Here is a 22,529-nt window from a genome sequence, read left to right on the forward strand (position 1 = left end):
TGTGTCTGACTCTTTGCGACCCCATGGAGTCCATGGAATTCTCTAGGCCAGAATACTGGAGTGGGTAGCCTTTCCCTTCTCCAGGGGATCTTCCCAACCCAGAGATCGAACCCAGGTCTCCCACATTGCAGGCGGATTCTTTACCAGCTGAGCCGCAAGGGAAGCCAAGAATACTGGAGTGGGTAGCCAATCCCTTCTCCAGGGGATCTTCCTGACCCAGGAATCGAACCAGGATCTCCTGTATTGCAGGTGGATTCTTCATCTACTGAGCTATCAGGGAAGCCCAATTTTTTTGGAATACTCCAATATAAAATAAAAAGTTTTAAAAATAAAAAATACCTACAATAAATAAATAATTTTCAGGGGGTTGGAAAAGCACTTCATCCCTTGCCAATTAACTTTCTTTTTGGCCCCACAGCCCCCAGCCCTTAAGACTAATGCATATCAGCTGGACTTCCAATGGCCAACCCGGCATATCTTCACCTGAGGACTTCCTCTGGCTCCACATGCCCACTTTGCCCACTCAGGGGGCAACCTGGATGTTCAGAGTCACCCCTAAGAGCAGGCTTCAATCAGTCATCCATGAGATTTGGTGCGAGAATATTTCTTAGACTCGCTCATGCCTCAGTGAGGGTAACTCAGAAGCATGTGGTTTGTGGTGGCTTCTAGGCTTTTCCCAGTGGGGTTATGTTTAAAAGCTCATGTAGTGAGTTGCTTAATAAACCTTCTTAATTGACTACTTTCTTTTCCCACCTCACTTCCTATAGTGTTTTCCTCATGTCCCAAGTACACTACTTGCCCAGGAACCACTATTTTAGGGCAGCCCAGTCTAAGACATTTTTCTAATTGCACTTTCCTCAGACTAAAATAATTTTATATTTTCTGAGAAGCAAGTGGTAATTCAGAAGTGTATCAGGAGAAGCCAGCCCCATGAAAGTAAACATTTACTACAAACTGTACCCACAAGAGAAACTGACAGGTTGATGACATATGCAAGAACGCATGAAATCTTGGGAAGAAAACTCTAAAATATGATAACAGCTATATATCTTGGATTTTTTATTGACTACCTCATAATGAATTTGGCTTAGACAAGGATCCAAATTTCTGTTTCCATTTACTTTTCTTCTAACATTTGCTTATGTTAGTCCTTGGAAAAGGCAGTTTCTGGAAAATAAATGTGTTTTACTAAAATAGTAATGTTTATTTTGGCAAACCCTTTTCTCATTAGAAGGCAAAGCTAACAGCAATTGCATTTACCCACGGACACCAGACTAAGTGAACATATAATTTTTCATAGATAACTATTGACATTGTAATGCTGAAGATGCACTGGTTAAATAGTATCACGTAAAGCAGTTCAGATTTGCCTTAATCTTATTATTAATAAATTTCTGGATTTTCACTGTGATGTGGATTTCTGATATTCTGTTAGAGAGTTACACCTATTTAACTTGGAACCAGTAAGCAACAAATCAGGTTGTTTTTGAAGAATTCCACTGTATATTCCAATGTAGGCAGAAGCTGCCAAATTGTCTGGAAGACTGTTTAAAAAAATTGGAGACTGTAACTAGGATCATGCTAATGGTAGCTCTGGAAAGTAGCTATTACTACTTTATTTAATTAATATAAGAGAAATAGTTTTTTTTAATGTGAATACTCTTCTACTGAAGAAAATGAATTGCATCTCCCTTAAATCCTGCCTATGAATCTTTTGAGGTCACTTAAATGGTTTAGAGAGTCCATTTAAAGAAAATATTAACATCCAAGTAGCAAATTGGCATTTTAAATCAAATGGGAAATATAAATGAAATTACCTGACCGGCCTACTACGTTTTAGAGAAAGACCCACTCCAGAAGAAGAGGGAAAAATGAAGGCAGGCAAGCAGACTTCCAGTCAACCAGAGATCAAAGAATGAAGAAGAGAATTCAGCTGAGAAGGACAAAGTTGTTTTTTTTTTTTAAACAAAAAGAAAGATAAATTAGCATTTTAATCGCTGTATATAACATGTAGTTTAGACACAAAGAACAGACAAACCAGGTACAACAGACACATTCAGAATTTTACACAGTGACACTGAAGTCCTGTAAATTCTACCCACAAATAGCAATAGATGTCCCAGTGAACAATCAGGTATAGATCAGTGTTTAAATAAGCTATTAATTTTCAGAAACCCCAAATAATATTGATTTGACAAGCTTCTGGGCATTTTTAATTACATGAAAATTAATTCATAGCTAGTAGCAGAGAACGGTTTTTCTCTTTGGTAAAGTTTAGAACCAAACATGAATCTCTTTTCCTTCTTCTTGAGGTTTCACTGGGTGAGCACTATTTTGGTGAGAGAATTTCTCTCTGATTTTTCCTTAATGGCCACGTGCCACACAGCTGCAAACACAACCCTGGCTTTTCCCTCCACACACATATGCCAAGGAATAGAAACCAAGGGCTCAGGATAAATCGCTATGGCCCGCAGTTAGAGGGGTGGATTTGGGAGCCTCCTCTCTACTGTTGTCCTTAGGTAATCCTCTGACATCCTGAGCTCAGCGTCGGCCTGACCAGAATCCCCAGGCTGTCAAACTCACATGCCTGTCATGAAGAGACAAGTTAGAAACAAAAGCCAGAAGTGGCTGGTGGAAGAAAATTTTAAATTTTGTAAAAGAGGGAATTGACAAATTAAACAGTGCATGCCTCCACACCTCAAAGATGTGTTTGAATTATAATTTTAAAAGGGACAATAAAGCACAATGGCCTGGTCTACACAGATCTTAGCTGCAGGCCACCAGAGTGAAACCCCCTGGATAAGACCTAGACAACAGCCTTTCTTGACCTGACTTTCTAAGCCGCCTTCCTGGATTTAACCTTTTGTCTGCTAAGTTTTGTGCACTCACATCTACAGGATCCTTTCGGCTCTTTCCAGGAGTTTGGGCACTTTCATTTCGTTTCTGTTGGATCCTTACTGTCTGTGGTTCACACTCCTGCCTTGTTGGACTCTTAAGTTATCTCTTTTCTTGAATGATATGTTGCTGGTCTACTACTCTTGGAATGTGCACAAAGCTCAAAGTTGCTTATTAAGGATACTCAAGCTGGCCTTTTATCTATAACATCAATTATGTATCATTATCTTTCGACCTGGCCTTTATCGAGGAAGCCACACTAGTCTACAAAATCCAATGGGACATGGGGAAAAAAGAGATCATTCTGATGTATACTAATTGCCACATTCTCCTTTCCTTTTCTTCTCTAGACATAGTATAGCAGTTGCCAACGTTTTTGGCATGAGGGACCAGTTTCAAGGAAGACAATTTTTTCATGGACCAGGGGTAGGGGAGAATGGTTTCAAGATGATTCAAGTGTGTTGCATTTATTTTGTACTTTATTTCTATTATTATATTACATTGTGATATATAATGAAATAATTCTACAATTCAGCAAAATGCAGAATCAGGCAGTAATGCAAGAGATGGAAAACAGCTGTGAATAAAGATGAAACTTCACTTGCTCTCCTGCCACTCACCTCTTGCTGTGTGTGACTCAGTTCCTAACAGGCCACAGACCACTACTGGTCTGTGGTCCAGGGGTTGGGGACCCCTGCCTAGTAGACAGTCTGGCAAATTACTTCTTAAATATTAGATAAAGCAGGCAATGATTTTGTAATTTCTCTGTAATGCCTGCTTGTCCTGCCATTTTTAGGAAGTCATCAATAATCCCAGAAAATGTGGATTTTTGTGGAAACCTTGACTCAGCTATACCTATTGTAATACTAACTGAATTGAATCTTTTTAACCCTCTCATTAGGATAAATTAGATGATAGGCTTATCAGTTAAAGTGTCGATAAAAGAGTATGGGTCAGGTCCTTGACCAAATATATGAGTATAATCTGGGACTGAAATGAAACAAGGTTGCCAATACATGTAAAAAACTGACCACCTCCTTTAGCAATGTGCCATATTCATCCAAGAAGAAAGAAGAAAAACATACACCTCTTTCTTCTTATCTTGCTATCATGAGAAGTCTTAAATGGGTACACAAACTTGCTGAACTTGTATTATATGCAATGTTCTAGGGGAGAGGGTCTTTAGATTTCATTAGGTTTTCAAAGGGGTCCATAATTCAATAAGGTTGATAAACACTGGTCTGGAATCATAAAACTTTATGTAAACTGCCATTAAAAAGTAATTTCCATCCTTCATATCACCTGGGGTGCTGGGAAACTTGAGGCGCTAAAGATCATATACCTTGAGGGTATCACCCCTTGACTTGTGTGTGCTAAGTTGCTTCAGTTGTGTCTGACTCTTTTCGACCCCATGGACTGAAGCCTGCCAGATTTCTGTCCATGGGATTCTCCAGGCAAGAATACTGGAGTGGGCTGCCATGCGTCCTCCAGGGAATCTTCCGGACCCAGGGATTGAACCTGTGTCTCTTAAGTCTCCTACACTGGTAGGCGGGTTCTTTACCACTAAGACCACCTGGAAAGCCCTACTATCTCCTTATATAGGCCTCCTTTCATATATCTGAGGGCTTCCCTGATGGCCCAGAGGGTAAAGAATCTGCCTGCAATGCAGGAGACACAGGAGATATGGGTTTGATCCCTGAGTCAGGAACATCCTCTGGAGGAGGAAATGGCAACCTATTCCAGTATTCTTGCAGGAAAAATCCCATGGACAGAGTAGTCGCAGGGGCTACAGTCCAGAGTCACAAAGAGTCTGTATCTATTGGGAGAGGGAAAAAGATTTCTTTTCAGTATATTAACTTTCCAGTTGTAAACTGGGTTCACATTAGTTTTATATCTCTGTGAGGCCTTTATGTAAAGAATCTCAGGCTGAATATTAATTGATTAGAAGGAAATGTACCCAAGAAGAGTATGGAAATATTCCATTTTTTCTTTTTTCAGTTGGAAAGGTGATAAACTCTAGTGACTTTGGAGATTAAACATGGAGCCAATGGATACAATTAAATGCTCAATGGTACAGAGACCTAGGGTTTGGGAAGCTTTTCTTCTGCCTCTGGAGTGGGGTGGTTGTGACAATAGAGTCTTTCGCTACCTTGGGCACCAACAAAGCTATAAAGCCAGCTGAGCAGAGAAAGCTCACCAGTGTACAGTAGGGAGCTTCATAAGGCTTTTGATTATAATGATAAATGCAAGGCAACTACCATATACATTCAATGAAAAGGTTAAGAGAATATTTTTTAGTAAGAAAGCCATGCTTAATAAGAAGACTTTAAATTTCCAAAAATAACATTCATAACCAGTTTTGATAGTTTCTAGTCTTACCGTTGTTTTGTTTTTAATGGCTTTCCTTTGGAGGTGTTGACAAGGAAATTACAGCAATTATTTCAGCAACTACCTAATCACTGTATTTTTGTGTTAAGTTACAGAAATTAGGCAAATTAGAAAATGTGAGTTCGAGAGCCAGCATAACATTCTAAGTCCAGGGGTGCTCTTAACAGAGAGATGGCCAAGATGATTTGACATGTTCAAATTTCTAGCTTAACTCATAGAATAGAAACTAAACACGCAGACAGTTAAGAGGGTAAATCTGAACTGCCTCAGCGTTCCGGGAGGGGAGGTGATGACAGTTCCGTTTTACCTTCTGGGTAATGACAATGCAGCTGCTCGGGACTGCTCTCTCATCTGAGCCCCTCCTTGTCTGTTACTCAGCAGTCGCAGCCAAGAACATGGGCCCTGTTTTCCCAGACAAATGCCCCAACAGCCTCTTTTCTTCTGTTGCTGGAAGCTGAGCTATCCAAGACATTCAGAAAAACCTGGAGCTACTTACAGAAGGCTTGGGAGCAGGCGACTTGCTTCCCTCGGGCGTTTTGGTTAGCCATTCATTGATGCGGCTGGAGACCCCCACCTTCAAGCCAGCTGTTTCCTGTAAAGGTCAAGCATCCAATGTTAAAGGCGAGAAGAAAAAAAAAAACCTACCTGGAAATTCAAAGCAACCTCAAAATACTATTTAGTATTATTTCATACAGCACCAATCAATTACCGATCATTATATGGACTATTTTAAGGAAAATAAACCTTGAACTTGATATTGAAAGAGTATGATATCTGGTTTTCTTCCCCCTGCACCTCCCCTCCCCTGCCAATCCCAAGGTTCGTGATGAACTCCAGTTATTGTATTTAGGGCATAAATATAGAACCAGGGCATAGTATAGAACCTCAGGAACACACTCTTTCTGAGCTTGCTTTTATGCTCATTGCAAAAGAAAGTAAGAATTATACTTTCTTCACTGCTTTTGTAATTAACTATGTAATTCCTAAAAAAATAAAGAAAAGGAAAAACAAAGTGGCGGGGGGAGTGCGGAATCCAACCTCTAGAATGAAACGACAGCGATCCTTGCTCACCTTGTTTGGTGTGCCTGAAGCAGTGGGGGATGAGAACACGCTGCCTTTCTCCCACATGCTCTTCATGTTGCGGACACCTTCGGCAGGAACAGGAAGGTCCGAGGCTGCTGGCTTCGTAGGTTTTGCAGCTTTTGTTCCCTGAAGCATGTGAATTATTTTTAGGATTGGCACTGATAAGTTTGTTCTCATAAAACTATAGTGAGCCTGTCTTCCTCAACGTTATCACTCAACAAATTCATTGGGTCAACACCTTCACCAAAAATGACTCATAATTTCTATACATTTTGATAAGATCTCTATCTCCAAATAAACCATTATATCTACTTCAGAGGATCTTTTCAAAGTGAAATGTGCTTTTCATTGGCATCTCCCCACCCTCCCGCCCCACTTATTGTTATAGTGATATGCTACTTCACTTCTTCAACAGACACATCTTGAGTGCCTGCTGTGGGCAGGGTACTGTGGTAGGCCCTGGGGACATGGCGGCACTCAAGACAGCCTGGTCTGTGAGCCCCACTGGTCTGACATTAATAGGACAGATGGTAACTAGTTACTCAGTATTATTTCACGTTGCAATAAGTGCTATGAAAGATGAGTGTGGTGCTGAAAGCATGCCAAGAGACCACACAAGAGGACAGTGGTACTTAGCTTGGGGGATTCCCAGGCAGCTCAAGTGGTAAAGAATCCACCTGCACTGCAGAAGATGCAGGAGACATGGGTTTGATCCCAGGGTTGGTAAGATCCCCTGGAAGAGGGCACAGCAACCCACTCCTGTATTCTTGCCAGAAAAACCCCATGAACAGGGGAGCCTGGCAGGCTACAATCCAAAGGGCTGGAAAGAGTCAGACAAGGCCGTGCAACTGAGGATGCATTTAGTTTAGGGAGGCAAAGTAAACCACTTTGAGGATGAGACATTCAAACCCAGATCTGACGGAAGACTTCAAAGAGGTTGGTAAAGGAAAACACAAACACCATTTCATGAAGAGCTAACAGTACATGCCAAGGACCAAAGATAGGGATATGCCAAAACATCGAGAAAGACTGAGAGATCACTGCATGGAAAATATACTGGAAGGAGAAATGAACAGGTGTAAAAAAGAAAGATGCGCATCCAAGATACTTTTTCAGCAGTAGTGATGCACATACCCTAAATCATGTACTTTCTCTCCTGGTCCTGCTTTGGGGCCTGTGGTATGTGTCATCAAGGTGGGCAGCCAGGGTGAGTGGCCCCACTGCTGGACTAAGTAAAGGCTGAAGCCATAGTCCCGACTACATTAACTCTGTTAGAGTTATCACCAATTCAACCACAGAAAAAAACTATTTGCAATTTAGCTTATTTGTCTTATATTTTAGTGGCCATTTGATCTTCTGAAAACCTCCTCTTGAATGTTAGGACTTGATTATTCACTTGACAAACCATCCAGAACTCTTTCTTATACCCTCTTATCATTTGTTACAAACTATCTTATAGCTTTGGTACTTGGAAATATACACTGTTTCCAAATAGAGTAGAACTCCTAGGTCAGTTGGGAGGGGGAAAGAAAGTTGGATTAGACAGAGGCATAAAACTATGATCCTTCAAACATAAAACAATCAATTTGAAATTGACTATTAAATTCCAGCTGGCTGTCATCTTTATATTAATTTATACTACCTATTTATTTGATAATGAAAGTTCTTATAGACAAAGAAGGACTAATCATGGTTGTAAAGGACCTGTTTAAACTATATATAGGAACACCTTTTATAAGGAATTAAGAATATTGAAGATATACTTGTGAACATATAAATAATACAGTTAAGTAACAAACTCATTTATTAAAAAAATTTACACCTTCATTAAAGAATACTCAGGTGGAAAGTAGTAAATAACAATTTATTTTAAACTTTTCTATAATTTATCTTCACTACTGCTTTCTCTATAACTAATTCAAAATAGTAAAGCATCATTAACATTCTAACACTACCAGACTTGATTATTGTCCTAAGTGTTTCTCTGATTGTTTATACAATCAGAGTATAATATACAATCAGAGTATGATTTCTGCTTGACCATAACACTAGGCTACAGTCTGTGGGTTTGCACAGAGTCAGACATGACTGAGTGACTAACACTTTCACTTCAGTTATTTAACATTGAGGACGTCTCTCACCTCAATTGCACTGGTGTATTGCTCCAGTCTGCTGTCAATCTTGGAGACTACTGCTGCTTGATGAGTTGATTTGACACCACTGTTAAGTAAATAAACACACACAGACATGCATAAAAATATGAGAGAATTTTCCCATTACATATAATGGTTGATGATTCTCAATTCAACAATCAACCATGTTTACCTTTTCTGCACAGACTTATTCAAAAATTCTGCTCGCTCTTCTATCTAGGAATAGGAAAAAAAATAAAACCAGTTAATATTTTCAGCATATAAAGAGGGTTTCTCAGTCCATACTACTATCTTCCCTGAACCTGGGGAATAAAAGCACCAAAGAATATCAAAGAGTAAGAGGGTGCTGTGCACAGCACCTCTGCTAGGGAGGAAAATGACATATTAGGTATTTGATTGAGGTTTGTGAGACTTGGAGATGAAGGTAGGATCAGCAGAAGACAGAGAAATATGAAGTTCTGGAAACAAGGACTAGATAGAATGGAATAAAAATGACTCTGAAATAACATAAATCGATGGCAAAACAATCACATTCCAAGACTAACTTTTTTTTTTGCTTTCTGATGTACTTTAAATTTTTTTCATTTTTTATTGAGGTATAAATGATATAACATTAGTTTTAGGTATACAATATAATGATTTGATATTTGTATATATAAGAATGATAACCAGGAACTGTGATCTATTCACTTACTGCTTAGCCTGGTTTCCTAATTTTGATAGCTATCCAACCTATTACTGAACTTAATTTGCCCTGAATGTAGAAGACCGATGTGGGGCTGAGTGAAACTAGGGCATAGCTCATCAGGAATGGCTGAGGATTCTCATGAAAACCCTAGTAGTCAAGAAATAAGCCTAGAGAAACTGCTCTGAGTTTATTGATTGATTCAGTATTTTTAAAGACTTTTTTTTAAGCTAGAAATTTTGCTACAACTAAAGCTGCTAAATCAAACACTGTATTTTACTAAAACTGCATCACTCAAACCGAAATATTCTTAAGCCAGCAAATATTTGTTGACTCCTCATGATGCCCAACTCCAGGCTAAAAATAGCCTCTGCCATGCGTCCTCTGTCATCAGCAAATAGTAACACCTTCTCTGCATATGACTGTACGTGCAAAGTTCACAGGTCCATTTTCTGTCCTGTTCAGGAATCTACTAGATTACAGTTACCCTAGACTGGTGCATATCAACAACCTCAAATAAGATTATATGATTCTAATGGCAGAAAGCAAACAGGAACTAAAGAGCCTCTTGATGAGGTTGAAAGAGGACAGTGAAAAAGTTCGCTTAAAACTCAGCATTCAAAAAACTAAGATTGTGGCATCTGGTCCCATCACTTCAAGGCACATAGATGGGGAAAATGTGGAAACAGTGACAGATTTTATTTTCTTAGGCTCCAAAATCTCTTAAGATGGTGACTACAGCCTTGAAATTAAAAGATGCTTGCTCCTTGGAAGGAAAGCTATGACAAACCTAGACAGTGTATTAAAATGAAGAGACATCACTTTGCTCACAAAGGTCCATATAGTCAAAGCTATGGTTTTTCCAGTAGTTATGTAGAGATGTGAGCTTTGGACAATAGAGAAAGCTGAGTGCCAAAGAATTCATGCTTTCAAATTGTGGTGCTGGAGAAGACTCTTGAGAGTCCCTTGGACAGCAAGGAGGTCAAACCACTCAATCCTAAAGGAAATCAACCCTGAATATTCTTTGGAAGTATTGCTGAAGCTGAAGCTCCAATACTTTGGCTACTTGATGCAAAGAGCTTGCTCGTTGGAAAAGCCCCTGATGCTGGGAAAGATTGAGGGCAGGAGGAGAAGGAGGCAACAGAGGATGTGATGGTTGGATAGTATTACTGATTCAATGGACATGAGTTTGAGCAAACTCCGGGAGACAGTAAAGGACAGGGAAGCCTGGCGTGCTGCAGCCCATGGGGTTGCAAAGAATTGGACATGACTTATCCACTGAACAACAACAAGAATACTGGAGCAGTTGACCTTCCCCTACAATCGTCGAAATGTCAGTGGCTTTTCTAGACTGTTGGCCTAGGACTCAGAGATTATTAATAAATAACCTTAAGCTTTTTGGAAAACATGCTTCACTCCTAATGTCAGTTGAACAATAGTTTTATAGATGTTAGTGAGGGCAATTCATCCTTTCCAGTGATTTCTTACAAAGATAAAATCAAACTCATTAAAAATAAAACTTTATGCAAAAATGTGCTATAGGTATCCCTGAGTTTATGAGGAGTAAAGGGTCTCAAACCCTTATTTTTCTGATTTTAACATGAACTTAGAAGTGCATTTCTGGAGGAAAAGTTCCCAGCTAAACTTTTTCTGAATGAGATAAAATACATTAGAACCACACAATGTACTGGCACTTATAATATTATTCACTCATTTTTCCATCTAACCTTTCTCCCTGTCAACCTGTCTGTCAAACAACCAACAAACCAATAAATTATGAGTACCTTTTATATAAAATAAAACACCAATGATGTATAAGACAGGACTCCAATTCTGTAAGGAGTCAGTAGGGGAGACTAGCAGAACACATAAATTAAAATTTTAAAATTCAGTGGTAGATAAACAGCAAAGTCCTACTGTCAAGCACAGAGAACTATACCCAGTCTCCTGGGACAAACCATAATGGAAAAGAATATTAAAAAAGAATGTATATATGTGTAAAACTGAGTCACTCTGTTATACAGAAGAGACTGGCACAACATTGCAAATCAACTGTACTTCAACAAAAATAAAAATTTTTTAAATTATTAAAAAACTAAATGGTAGGTACCATATGAAAGATTAAAAAATCAGAGAGTTGGAGAAAGTTTTTCAGATGTTCTGGTATTTGAGCTGATCTTTATAGTTTACAGTTTACACAGCTTTATAAATGAGTTCATGAAAGCGAGGGTGGGGAGTCGGTGCGTTGGAGGGGAGAGGACATTTGTAGTAGAGCAGACACATATACAAAGATTTGGGGAACCAAGAAGCAAGCAGAGCAGTGGGACTGAAGAATGGAGAACCGCTCAATGTGGGGGAAGGACAATGGACAGGGGAGACAGCAGGCCTGTTCTCTGTAGCACCTCTAGCATCGTTCTGACCTGGGGATCATCTTGTTAACGTTGGCCATCACATTTATTCACATTATGGTTCTCGGACTCTAACGTCTCCTTTTGTATCTACAGTATTCAATACAGCTTGATTTCATCATCACATTTTGTCAGGACTTAGTGATGTATTTTTGCTGGCAAATGCCTGCACTTAGTGACTCTGGGTAATGTAACAATTTCTACTAAATTTGTAAATTACTCGTTCTGTGTCAGGAGTTTAAAGAGAGAAACTGGTTCTTCTATAAACCAAGAGGTGGCAGTGTGGTCCTAATAAAACGGGAAAATCACACACATTTCAGCAAACTGGTGCACTCCTTAATTCCACACTTCTTCCACCACGAGTATATGAAAATAATAATAATAAAAACAAAATTCTAAATTTAATTTACTTAAAACTTATTCTCTGTATGTCTTATGTAAGAAGGATCATTCACTGCCAGCATAATTTAACTATGAGAAATCAGGTTCTGAGCTTCTCAGACGAGGAACGTAAGCCATGAGAAATCAATAAAATACACCAGTGGATAATATCTTGTGGTCAAATATCAAACGTTTCTCCTTCCACTGGCATTCGACAATGTTAGCTTGTGACCGTTTATAAAAGCTGCAGGGCCAAGAGTGTCAACAGTTGCAGGAATTTCAATTGTAGGAGATGAAGTTATGAAACAAGAGCCATAGCAGGTTCTTCAAGGCACATACTATGGAGAAAAACACTAGACTGCCTACTCTTGAAAGCACATCTCTGTTACACAGAAATTAAAAATTTTTTATACATCAATTCTGATGGCTCACACATGCCTCTCTATTAGAATGTTGTTGTTCAGTTGCTCAGTCGTGTCTGACTCTTTGCAGCTGCAGCATGCCAGGCCTGTCCTTCTCTACCAGAATAAGTAGATAAATGGCTTTGTGGGAACTCTGGAGTCTGGTTGATGGAAACACTAGAGAAGCTAAGTTGGGAACCTTGGCAGAGAGATGTTTGAAAAAAGAGGATGGGTTGCCATTTCTTTTAAAAAAGTAGAAATCAGAAGTTTCGATAACTACAACTTTTCTCATGTTCCCACACAGTTCAAGGAAAGCTTAGCTCAGGTGGCAGTTAAAGGAAGGTTGAAAGAGAGAGGGCACTTTTTTTTTTCTGATTATCAATGAGCCAGGAACAAAAGGACCCAGTCAGAAGGGAATCTAGTGGCTTTGCAGAGATGGTCTAAAGTGAGCAGGGTTTGCATCTTTCTGCTCTTTCTCCTTCAGCAGGGGGATGCAAATGGAGTTTTGCCCATGTTCTCCACCCACCCATAAACTAAGAACATTTTACATTGTTAAACGGTTTGGAAAAAGTCAAAAGAATGTTTTGTAACATAGGAAAACTTAATGAAATTCAAATTTCAGATCCATAAATGAAGCTCACTTACTCCACACAGCCTCTCTCCTCCTTCTGCTCCACCCAGAGACCTCACTGAGCTGGTAGTCTGCACTTGGTTACCCTTGTAATTCTTGAGTTTTCCTGAGGTGGTCAACTATATGAGTGCCCTACGGACAGTGACCTTGCTTTGTGCTTCCCTCCTTCATAGTTCATAGCACATATTAGATTTGTTATAAATATCAAATAAGAAAATTCCCCTGTGGCTTAGTTTCAATTCCCCCTGAAGCAGCCCTTGAGATGAGGTTGAAGTATAAGGACTTTATTTGGGAGGGGTTAGAACCATGGTATGGAGAAGGCAATGGCGCCCCACTCCAGTACTCTTGCCTGGAAAATCCCATGGACTGAGGAGCCTGATGGGCTGCAGTCCATGGGATCTCTAACAGTCAGACACGACTGAGCGACTTCACTTTCACTTTTCACTTTCTTGCACTGGAGAAGGAAATGGCAACCCACTCCAGTGTTCTTGCCTGGAGAATCCCAGGGATGGCAGAGCCTGGTGGGCTGCCATCTATGGGTTCGCACAGAGTCGGACACAACTGAAGCGACTTAGCAGCAGCAGCAGAACCATGGTAGACTGGGACCCAGATCATCCTCAAGACTAAAGGAAATGATCTAGGAATAAAACATACTGGTTTCCATGTGAAACAAGTAATAAGTGTAAGTGTAAATAACTAACTTTTGATCAAAACGTGCACAGGCTGATAGACACACACACACACACACACACACACATTATCCAGCTGCAGCCTGGCTATGATTCTATACTGGCTTTACCTGTTGTCAATGCTTTGTAACCTGTTGTCAGGGCTTTGAAACCTAGCTAGGATGACAGAAAATAAAAACTGCTCAAAGTTCCAATCTCTAAAGATTCATTCATCCTTGTATTTATTCAATAAGCACTTACTACATCAGTGACTATCTTCACTGTGCCAGGGACTCAAAACATGCTAACTGTATAAGCAAAAATACACATTTGAGTCTATGCTCTTGTCCCTCCATCTCAACCATCCCATCATCTCCCTGACTCAGCTCCTTCCTGCTCATTCTCTCAGCAGCACTTCTGTCTTCCTTTATTAGGAGCTATGCCCACTGAAGGGAGTAGTCAGACCAAACTCATCCTGGCAAGGGAGCCTATCTGAGTCACATTTCATCTCCTTTGATGATAACGGCTTTGAAATTTGACCTGTACCATCCCCAGCTGTCCTGCTCTTAATAATGACAAAGAAAAATAATGAAATTAGAAGGAAAAAGCAGCTTCAACCTTTAAAATATATTTGCCTATTTTATAAAGTTTCAATGTTTCTGCTTTTAATTGCTCACATTAATAAGGTACACAGAGTGTGGGTCAATGAAATCCAGAGGTAATCACCATAGGTCATTTTAATCAAAGATCTAATAAACAAAAGACACAAAGTACTCCACTTGATTTCTCTCCTATCTATATCTTGAAAATGAAAAAAAAAGCTATGAAATTGCTGACAGAGGGAGCAAAAAGATAAATGGAACAAAAAGTTTGAATAATCAATAACTAAATCAGGGGCTGAAATCATGTTTCTATCATATTTTAATAAACACAAGAAGGTTTTCTGGGGAAAAATACCTTGAGAGATGAACCTTTAGGAGTGAAACATTTGAAGGGCTTCTTGTCCTCTGATAAACCATCTTCCGGCATCTTCTGGCGCTTCTCAGCAGCTTCCGCCCTTCGCCTTTCAATCTCTTCCTTTAGCCTCCTCTTCTCTTCCTAAGAAAGAACAAATAACAAGGACGCTAATATCAGCTTCAAGCCAAAAGGAAAGAGTGCTGTAGGGGAATGGTCAGTCCTAGAAGAAAAAGAGCCGGGTTCTAGAAAAGATGCTATCCCTTCCTCAAGAGTGGAATCAGAGGTTAAGCCTGAGCACTTGAGTCCAGCTGCTGATGTGCACTCTGGCACTGTCCCGTCTAAACTGTGACCTTGGCCACGTTACTTATCTACCCCATGCCTCAGTTTCCTCATTTGTAAAATGGGGATAATAATAGTATCCACTGACTAGGGATTTAACACAGACTAAATGAGAAGCTGAAGCTCCAATACTTTGGCCACCTCATGCAAAGAGCTGACTCGTTGGAAAAGACCCTGATGCTGGGAGGGACTGGGGGCAGGAGGAGAAGGGGACAACAGAGGATGAGATGGCTGGATGGCATCACCGACTCGATGGACATGAGTTTGAGTAAACTCTGGGAGTTGGTGATGGACAGGGAGGCCTGGCGTGCTGCAATTCATGGGGTCGCAAACAGTTGGACACGACTGAGCAACTGAATTGAACTGAACTGAAATGAGAAAGTTCAGCTCTTTTCCTGCTTCCGCGGAGCTGCGCGGAGGCGGAGGTTCGGGTGCATTCAAGATTCGGCTCCACCCGTAACCCACCGCCATGGCCGAGGAAGGCATTGCTGCTGGAGGTGTAATGGACGTTAATACTGCTCTGCAAGAGGTGCTGAAGACCGCCCTCATCCACGATGGCTTAGCACGTGGAATTCGCGAAGCCGCGAAAGCTTTAGACAAGCGCCAGGCCCATCTGTGTGTGCTTGCATCCAACTGTGATGAGCCCATGTATGTCAAGTTGGTGGAGGCCCTTTGTGCTGAGCATCAGATCAACCTGATTAAAGTTGATGACAACAAGAAACTAGGGGAATGGGTAGGACTCTGTAAAATTGACAGAGAGGGAAAACCCCGTAAAGTGGTTGGTTGCAGTTGTGTGGTAGTTAAGGACTATGGCAAAGAATCTCAGGCCAAGGATGTCATCGAGGAGTACTTCAAATGCAAGAAATGATGAAATAAAAAACTGAGCTCTTGAAAAAAAAAAAAAAAAGAGAAAGTTCAGGTAGAAGGCTTAGACTCATGTTCAGCAGGATGATCATCATAGTCATCACCACCTCGTCAAGTCATCAAACACTGGCTTTCCATTTTGTGTATGTAAAATAAGTTATCACTTCTACTTCCTAGGAGAGACATGAAGACAAATGAGATGATTCATATGCTAAGGTATACAAATGTACAGTAGTACATTTACTAAATTGTACAAGAGATGGTTTCATGGTTGTTCCTACGTTAGCTCCTTAGCTGAGTAGATTATTTCTAGATAGTCTGACAAATCTGAAACGGTGTAGATACTGCACTCTAGTGGTGAAATCACAGATGTTTACCATCCCTCTCATCAACTCCTCCCACCCACCCCAGGTGCCTTCATTCCTGGCCTAGAACATTGTCTTCTCATCAGGCTGCACATCCTCTAGGAACAGTTTTCTGACAGATTTATGTAGTCTTTGTAGTTTTCAAACTGGATGTTCTCAAGCAGGAACTGGACGTTCATGTATCAGAGGATGCTGCAGAAAGATCATGTGTATTGTGGACTGAATATTTGTGCCCCCCCACCCCCCACCCCCCCCCCCCCCCCACGCTGAAATCCTAACCCCCAGGGTGATGGCATTAGGAGGTGGGGATTTAGGGACCATGAGAATGGAACCTAAAAGAGGCTCCAGGGAACTCTCTCACCCCTTCTGTCCTGTGAGGACACAGCAAGAAGACTGCTATCTGTGAACTGAGGTCACACCAGACACAGAGTTTGCTGGCATTTCGATCTTGGACTTCGTAGCCTCAGAACTGTGAGACAAACATTTCCTGGATGTCTCATCAGCCACCCAGTCTGTGGCAATTTGTTATAGCGGCCGCCACTAAGACACGGTGCTTGGTAGGAGGTTAGACCAAATCATCTCTGAGGTCCAATCCAGGTCTCAGAGGGCATGTTTCTCCTCTGCCTTCATGGATACTTTGCTCCTCTAGAGAAAAGCAATAACAATAACAGGACTGAAAACTATGAGTTCCTGAGTGTGCATTAAGTATCAGGCACCCTGAATGCCATGCTTTAATCACCACAACAATCCTGAAAGTAGATATTTCACAGATAAAGAAAATAGGCCTCACGGTCTAGTGACCCTCCCAAGGTCCCAGCTTGCTAGTGGCAGAGGGTCTGATTCTAAAACAATCAATCATTCCAATTACTTTCTAACCAAAGGTCATAGGCTCAAGAAGAGCTGGAGCTGAAAGAGATCTTGGAGTAATGTATCCAAACTTTCCACACAGTTTGGGGAATGTTTGTATAGGATCCATGTCAGAAAGTCATCTAAAGTCTTTTTGCATATTTTAAATGATGGGAGATCACAATTTCTGGACATTTGTGTGGAAAGCTCTACGTGGAGTTGGAGAAGCTGGGTCCCAGTAGCAAATCTATCACTTATTAGTCAAGTGACTTCACATAGGTCAAACTACTTGATTCCCATTTCTTTGTCCATAAAATGAGGATAATAATGTACCTCAGGATACAAGGAAAAACGCTCTTTGTGAACTACTGCAATGCTTATAGTAGCTGGTTAAGCACTTTTTCAGTTTTCAAAATTTGCCTTCTTGTAACTTTATCTGTCATTTTCAGTTCTGCTTAAGAAGATGGAACAGAAGAAGATGCAAAACAGAAAAAGAGACTCAGATGTATAGAACAGACTTGTGGACTCTGGGAGGAGGCGAGGGTGGGATGTTTCAAGAGAACAGCATCAAAACATGTATATTATCTAGGGTGAAACAGATCACCAGCCCAGGTTGGATGCATGAGACAAGTGCTCGGACTTGGTGCACTGGGAAGACCCAGAGGGATCAGGCGGAGAGAGAGGTGGGAGGGGGGACCGGGATGGGGAATACATGTAAATCCATGGCTGATTCATGTCAATGTATGACAAAAACCACTGCAATGATGTAAAGTAATTAGCCTCCAACTAATAAAAATAAATGGAAAAAAAATGTATTAAAAAGCTCTATTTTCAAAAGTAAAAAAAAGAAGATGGACAAATTTATCTGCTGATAATCACTGGGCTCCCGCTACATGCCCGGCGCTGGGCTGGGTCCTGGGTGTACAGCAGTGAAAAAAGCAGGTACTGTCCCCGCCTGTGAAAATCTAGTTACTCACTCTTCCACTTAAAACACCCCCAAAACGATTTTTGGGAAACTCTTCTCTATACAACCTCTTCAAATATCAAAAAACAACCACCATGTGACTCTTGGTTCTTGTAACTGATCTGCAGACTTTTTCATCCTTCTCTGCTCTCGCCGTCTTTACTGAGAGACACTTACAGGGACATGCGTTAAGACAAAGACAAGTGGGACCTGGGGAACATGACAAAGCCTCTCAGTGCCTCGGTTTCCTGATCTGTAAAATGGGGATGAGAAGGCTACCTATATCAGAGAGCTCTTAGGAGAACTGAATAAATGAATGTGTATAAAGGTTTTAGAACCACGCCTAGCACACAGCAAGCCGCAGCTGCCGCTCAGCCGCTAAGTCGTCTCGGACTCTTTGTGACCCTAAGGACTGCAGCACACCCGGCTTCCAAGTCCTTCACTATCTGCCGGAGTTCGCTCAGATTCATGCATTTGTAAGAATTCACGTTCCAAAGGGCCGCAGCAGTTCACCAGGGAAGAAGCTATTTTCCAGGGTCAGAATGTTCACGGGGAGACGCGCACTCGTGGGCTTGCGTAAGGGAAGGCGCTAGGCCAGCGCGCTGCGCCCCGCCTTACCTCCTCTCTCACTTTTCGCTCCGCTTCCTCCTGCTTCTTCCTCTGCTCCTCCTCCTCCAGGACTTTCCTCCGCTCCTCCCTCTTCTTCTTCAGCTCCTCCAGCTCCAAGGCCGCCTCCTGCTGCTTCTGCTTGAGCTTCTCGAACTCCTCGCTCTCCGTCTCCCCGCGGCGGCGGCGCAGCTCCTCCAGCCGCTTGCCGGCTTCCACCTGGGAGGCGCCTTCAGCCTCCTTGGCCTCGCTGACCCTCCCGCCAGCGCGGCTGCAAAGGAGTGGGACACTCGTCTGCCTTGCAGCCTACCCTCACCGCCCCTGGAAGCAGGGGAGGTCGGTCTGCAGGCCTTGCATTCCACACGGAAATCTCCACTGCCCTCACGGACAGCGGATCCTCACGGCTAAGTTGGGGTCCACCTGGAATTCCCAGGTCTGTATCTGAGTCCCCTCCCTGCCACTTACCCTGGGTTTCCTAGGTTGTACAATGGGAGCAAACAGGCATTGTTGGTGGGGCTGTAAATTGGTACAACCACTAGGGAAAACAGTATGGAGGTGCCTCAAAAAATTAAAAGTAGAACTGCCATATGATGCAGGAATTCCACTTCTGGGTATTTATCCAAAGACAATGAAAACACTAACTCAAAAAGACACATGTAACACCCATGGTCATGCAGCATCATTTACAATAGCCAAGATATGGAAACAGCCTAAGTGCCCACTGATGGATGAACGTATTACAAAAATGTAAAAGTACGTACAATGGAATATTGCTGAGCTACAAAAATGGAAGAAATCTTATATAAATACTCATTAACAGATAGTGAGGGCATTCTTAACTATATCTGAACATAGGTGGCCCAATTCTGACACTTTTGTAACAGATGAATTATCATGGTCTAGTATCATTTATTCCATGCAGAGAATAACACTGGTGTTTCTAGATATGAAGCAAGAAGAGGAACAGAAAAGGAGTTCAGGATTACATAGTTATTGATACTGATTTTTTGTGTGCATCTCATGCTTTTAAGATAGTGAGATAGTTCTGAATAAACTATGTCCTTTAGTACTATGCTTTTCAAGCTGCATTTTGTAAAATCAATTTAGTGGACTGTAATTAGCATTTAAAAGAACCAACCAGAAAACATCAGAGGGTATTGCATGGAACAAGGGAAATGACTTTTTCTTGACATTCTTGTTTCAGTTATAAATACATATGTGGATGTGTACCAGGATATGATGTAAAATTTATATCTTACTAGGAGTTGAGGTTAAAAAGTTAAAAAAAATATTCTAGGTTCTTGATAGCTAAAGATCAACTCTTATTTTTAACTCAGTCAAGGTTAGGGGACCCCTTAAGACTTGATAGTGCCCTTTCAAAGTCTTAAATGTCCATAGGCCTGTGACTCCAGAGAGGAACCCTCTCCCCTTCAGATAGTCTCTCCATCTTCAGGGAGTTGGTTCTTCCTGAGAGTTGGCGTTAGTGTTTGGTAGGACTGCTAACACGTGCCTATAGAAACTTTTCTGGACTCCACTAGGTGTCGCTCAATCTTCATTTTCAGCATTCGGATGCCCATCATTGGGGAATGGTTAAATGATTCATGACCCATCCACCCAGTAGAATACTCTAACATTAACTGTAGGCTTATACTCACTGGTGTAGAAAGCTAGCAAAAAGATACACTGTTATGCTCAGTGAAAGAATCACTTTAAAACAGAGATTTATAATTATACACATATATACATCTATGTCTGTTTTGAATGTATACACATAAAGGGTGTCTGGGGAAAATGTTACTGGTGGTTTCCTTAGGTGATAGGTGCTTAACTTGCTCCTGAATTGAGATTTTCATGTCATATTTTAGAGAAAACATCTAGCTATAAGAAAATGGGTCTATCAAAGGGGAAAGTAATTAAATCAACAAAAGGAGCTATGCTCAAAACAGGAACAAGAATTTTGGCCACATCACATCTGCTCAGATGTGTTGGATGGCCTGAGTGTTGCTGCTAAGTCACTTCAGTCATGTCCAACTCTGTGCGACCCCATAGATGGCAGCCCACCAGGCTCCCCCGTCCCTGGGATTCTCCAGGCAAGAACACTGGAGTGGGTTGCCATTTCCTTCTGCAATGCATGCAAGTGAAGTCGCTCAGTCGTGTCTGACTCTTAGCGACCCCATGGACTGCAGCCTACCAGGCTCCTCCGTCCATGGGGTTTTCCAGGCAACCGCCTGAGCATTAGGGTGCACTAATATGGAAATTTCTTCCAGAAGGTTCTTTCCTCTTTCTGTGGCTTCGTTAGGTGAAAGTCGAGATGAATATAGACCTTTCACTATGAACACAGCTAGTTTTCAGTTAGGCTAATAGGTACTAATCTAAATAGAGGCTCTCACTACTCCCCAGCTCCTCACTCTATAACTATATGGGGCAAAGTGAGGTGTCTCTGCTTCTATAGGCATCAATTTCTAATTGAAACTACAACTAACATATGTAGGCAGCTAAATTAAAAACTAATAATATGGTAGCAGTTTGTTTCATTTTTTCCTGTCAAAAGATAGCAAAATTAAAGCAAGAGTCCCAATTATGGGTTCTCAATCCTTAGTCTGTTGCCGTCCCTTGTGACTTATCTTTTTGAGTTACCCAGTTTTCTGGATTCCCAAACAACGGGCATGTTAATTGTCAATTTGAGTTTTGAATGGACAACAGGTTTACAAGCTTGCTAATTGTTAACCAAACTTCTTTCTACTGACAGATTTTTAAAGTTATTTCTCTTAATAAAATTGTACTTGTGCCTACAGTACATATTTTAAATCATCAAGTAATTGTTATTGCTGTTCAGTTGCTAAGGTGTGTCTGACAATTGTAACCCCATGGACTGCAGCACGCCAGGCTCCCCATCCTTCACCATCTCTGGGAGTTTGCTCAGACACATGTCCATTGAATTGATGATGCCATCCAACTATCTCATCCTCTGTCACCCCCTTCTTCTCTTGCCCTTAATCTTTCTCAGGATCAGGGTCTTATCTAAGTAATTAAACAATAATATTTTTAGGTAATATTCTTTGAACACTTTTCATGAACTTGACACTGTTCTAGGGCTCTAACGCCTTAAAGGACTGGCACTTCAGCAAGCTCTACACTCAGCTTACCAGCCTGAATCAGCTTGATTTCTAGATTTTCTATGAATTCCTAATAAACTTAATTTTTACATCTACTTTCTTGCCAATCCCAAGTAACATCGATAGGTTCTACCCTTCTCACTCTTTCACACTTTATTTAGGCTTTGAATACACATCTTTTCTTCCATGTGCTTTCAGCTCTCTTTTGTAAAACCGTGACTAGATTTCTTCTCAAATTTTTGTGTAGAAAAATTGTGTGCATAACAACTATATTTACCTAAAACTTTAGCATCTTAAAGCAGCTAGAAATGTCCATCTCTCATAGTTCTGCTTGCTCTTGAGTGTCACCCATGCTTTGGTGTAAGGAGTCGTCTGACTTCTATACAACACCTGCTTGGAACTTTCTTATTTGAAGTGTTCCAAAAAACAGGGTCTACAGGCAAGGTGGTCACCAATGAACAACCCTCTGGGAATCCACATTATAGGGACCCCAGACTCTTTTCCAGAACGTTTGGCACAGCAGCCAGTGACATAACAGAGACTGCAATTTGGCACCAGCAGTTGGAGTGAGTGTGTGCAGGAATGGGGCACGGAGAGTCAGGTAGCCAGGCATCCATGGCAGGCTTCTACAAAGCTGGTGGGGGTGGGGGGAATCTCCACATTTAACCTAGAAGTGAGGATTTGCCTGCATATACTTGATCCCTGGGTCAGGAAGATCCCCTGGAGGAGGGCATGGCAACCCACTCCAGTATTCTTGCCTGGAGAATTCCATGAACAGA

The 22,529-nt window shown here is 41.2% G+C and overlaps 2 protein-coding genes across 9 annotated transcripts in view; one reads left to right on the forward strand and one right to left on the reverse strand.

Moving 5' to 3' along the window:
- CALD1 (caldesmon 1) overlaps positions 1–22,529 on the reverse strand; it is a 227,327-nt gene that overhangs the window by 4,333 nt on the left and 200,465 nt on the right. For all 8 annotated transcript variants that reach the window (XM_070465548.1, XM_070465543.1, XM_070465537.1 and 5 more), the window contains 6 exons: positions 18,647–18,905; positions 14,651–14,791; positions 8,692–8,735; positions 8,508–8,586; positions 6,355–6,492; positions 5,780–5,875 (listed from right to left, as the gene is read on the reverse strand). In XM_070465548.1, coding sequence (XP_070321649.1) covers positions 5,780–5,875; positions 6,355–6,492; positions 8,508–8,586; positions 8,692–8,735; positions 14,651–14,791; positions 18,647–18,905 — 757 coding nt within the window. The remainder of the gene's footprint in view (positions 1–5,779; positions 5,876–6,354; positions 6,493–8,507; positions 8,587–8,691; positions 8,736–14,650; positions 14,792–18,646; positions 18,906–22,529) is intronic.
- On the forward strand, positions 15,390–15,902 carry LOC110137591 (small ribosomal subunit protein eS12). Its single transcript, XM_070465571.1, has one exon. It carries the CDS (start codon positions 15,459–15,461, stop codon positions 15,855–15,857), a length of 399 nt encoding a protein of 132 aa, XP_070321672.1. The 5' UTR covers positions 15,390–15,458; the 3' UTR covers positions 15,858–15,902.

The sequence above is a fragment of the Odocoileus virginianus genome, chromosome 1 (assembly GCF_023699985.2).
Source record: "Odocoileus virginianus isolate 20LAN1187 ecotype Illinois chromosome 1, Ovbor_1.2, whole genome shotgun sequence".
Taxonomy (NCBI): Eukaryota; Metazoa; Chordata; class Mammalia; order Artiodactyla; family Cervidae; genus Odocoileus; species Odocoileus virginianus.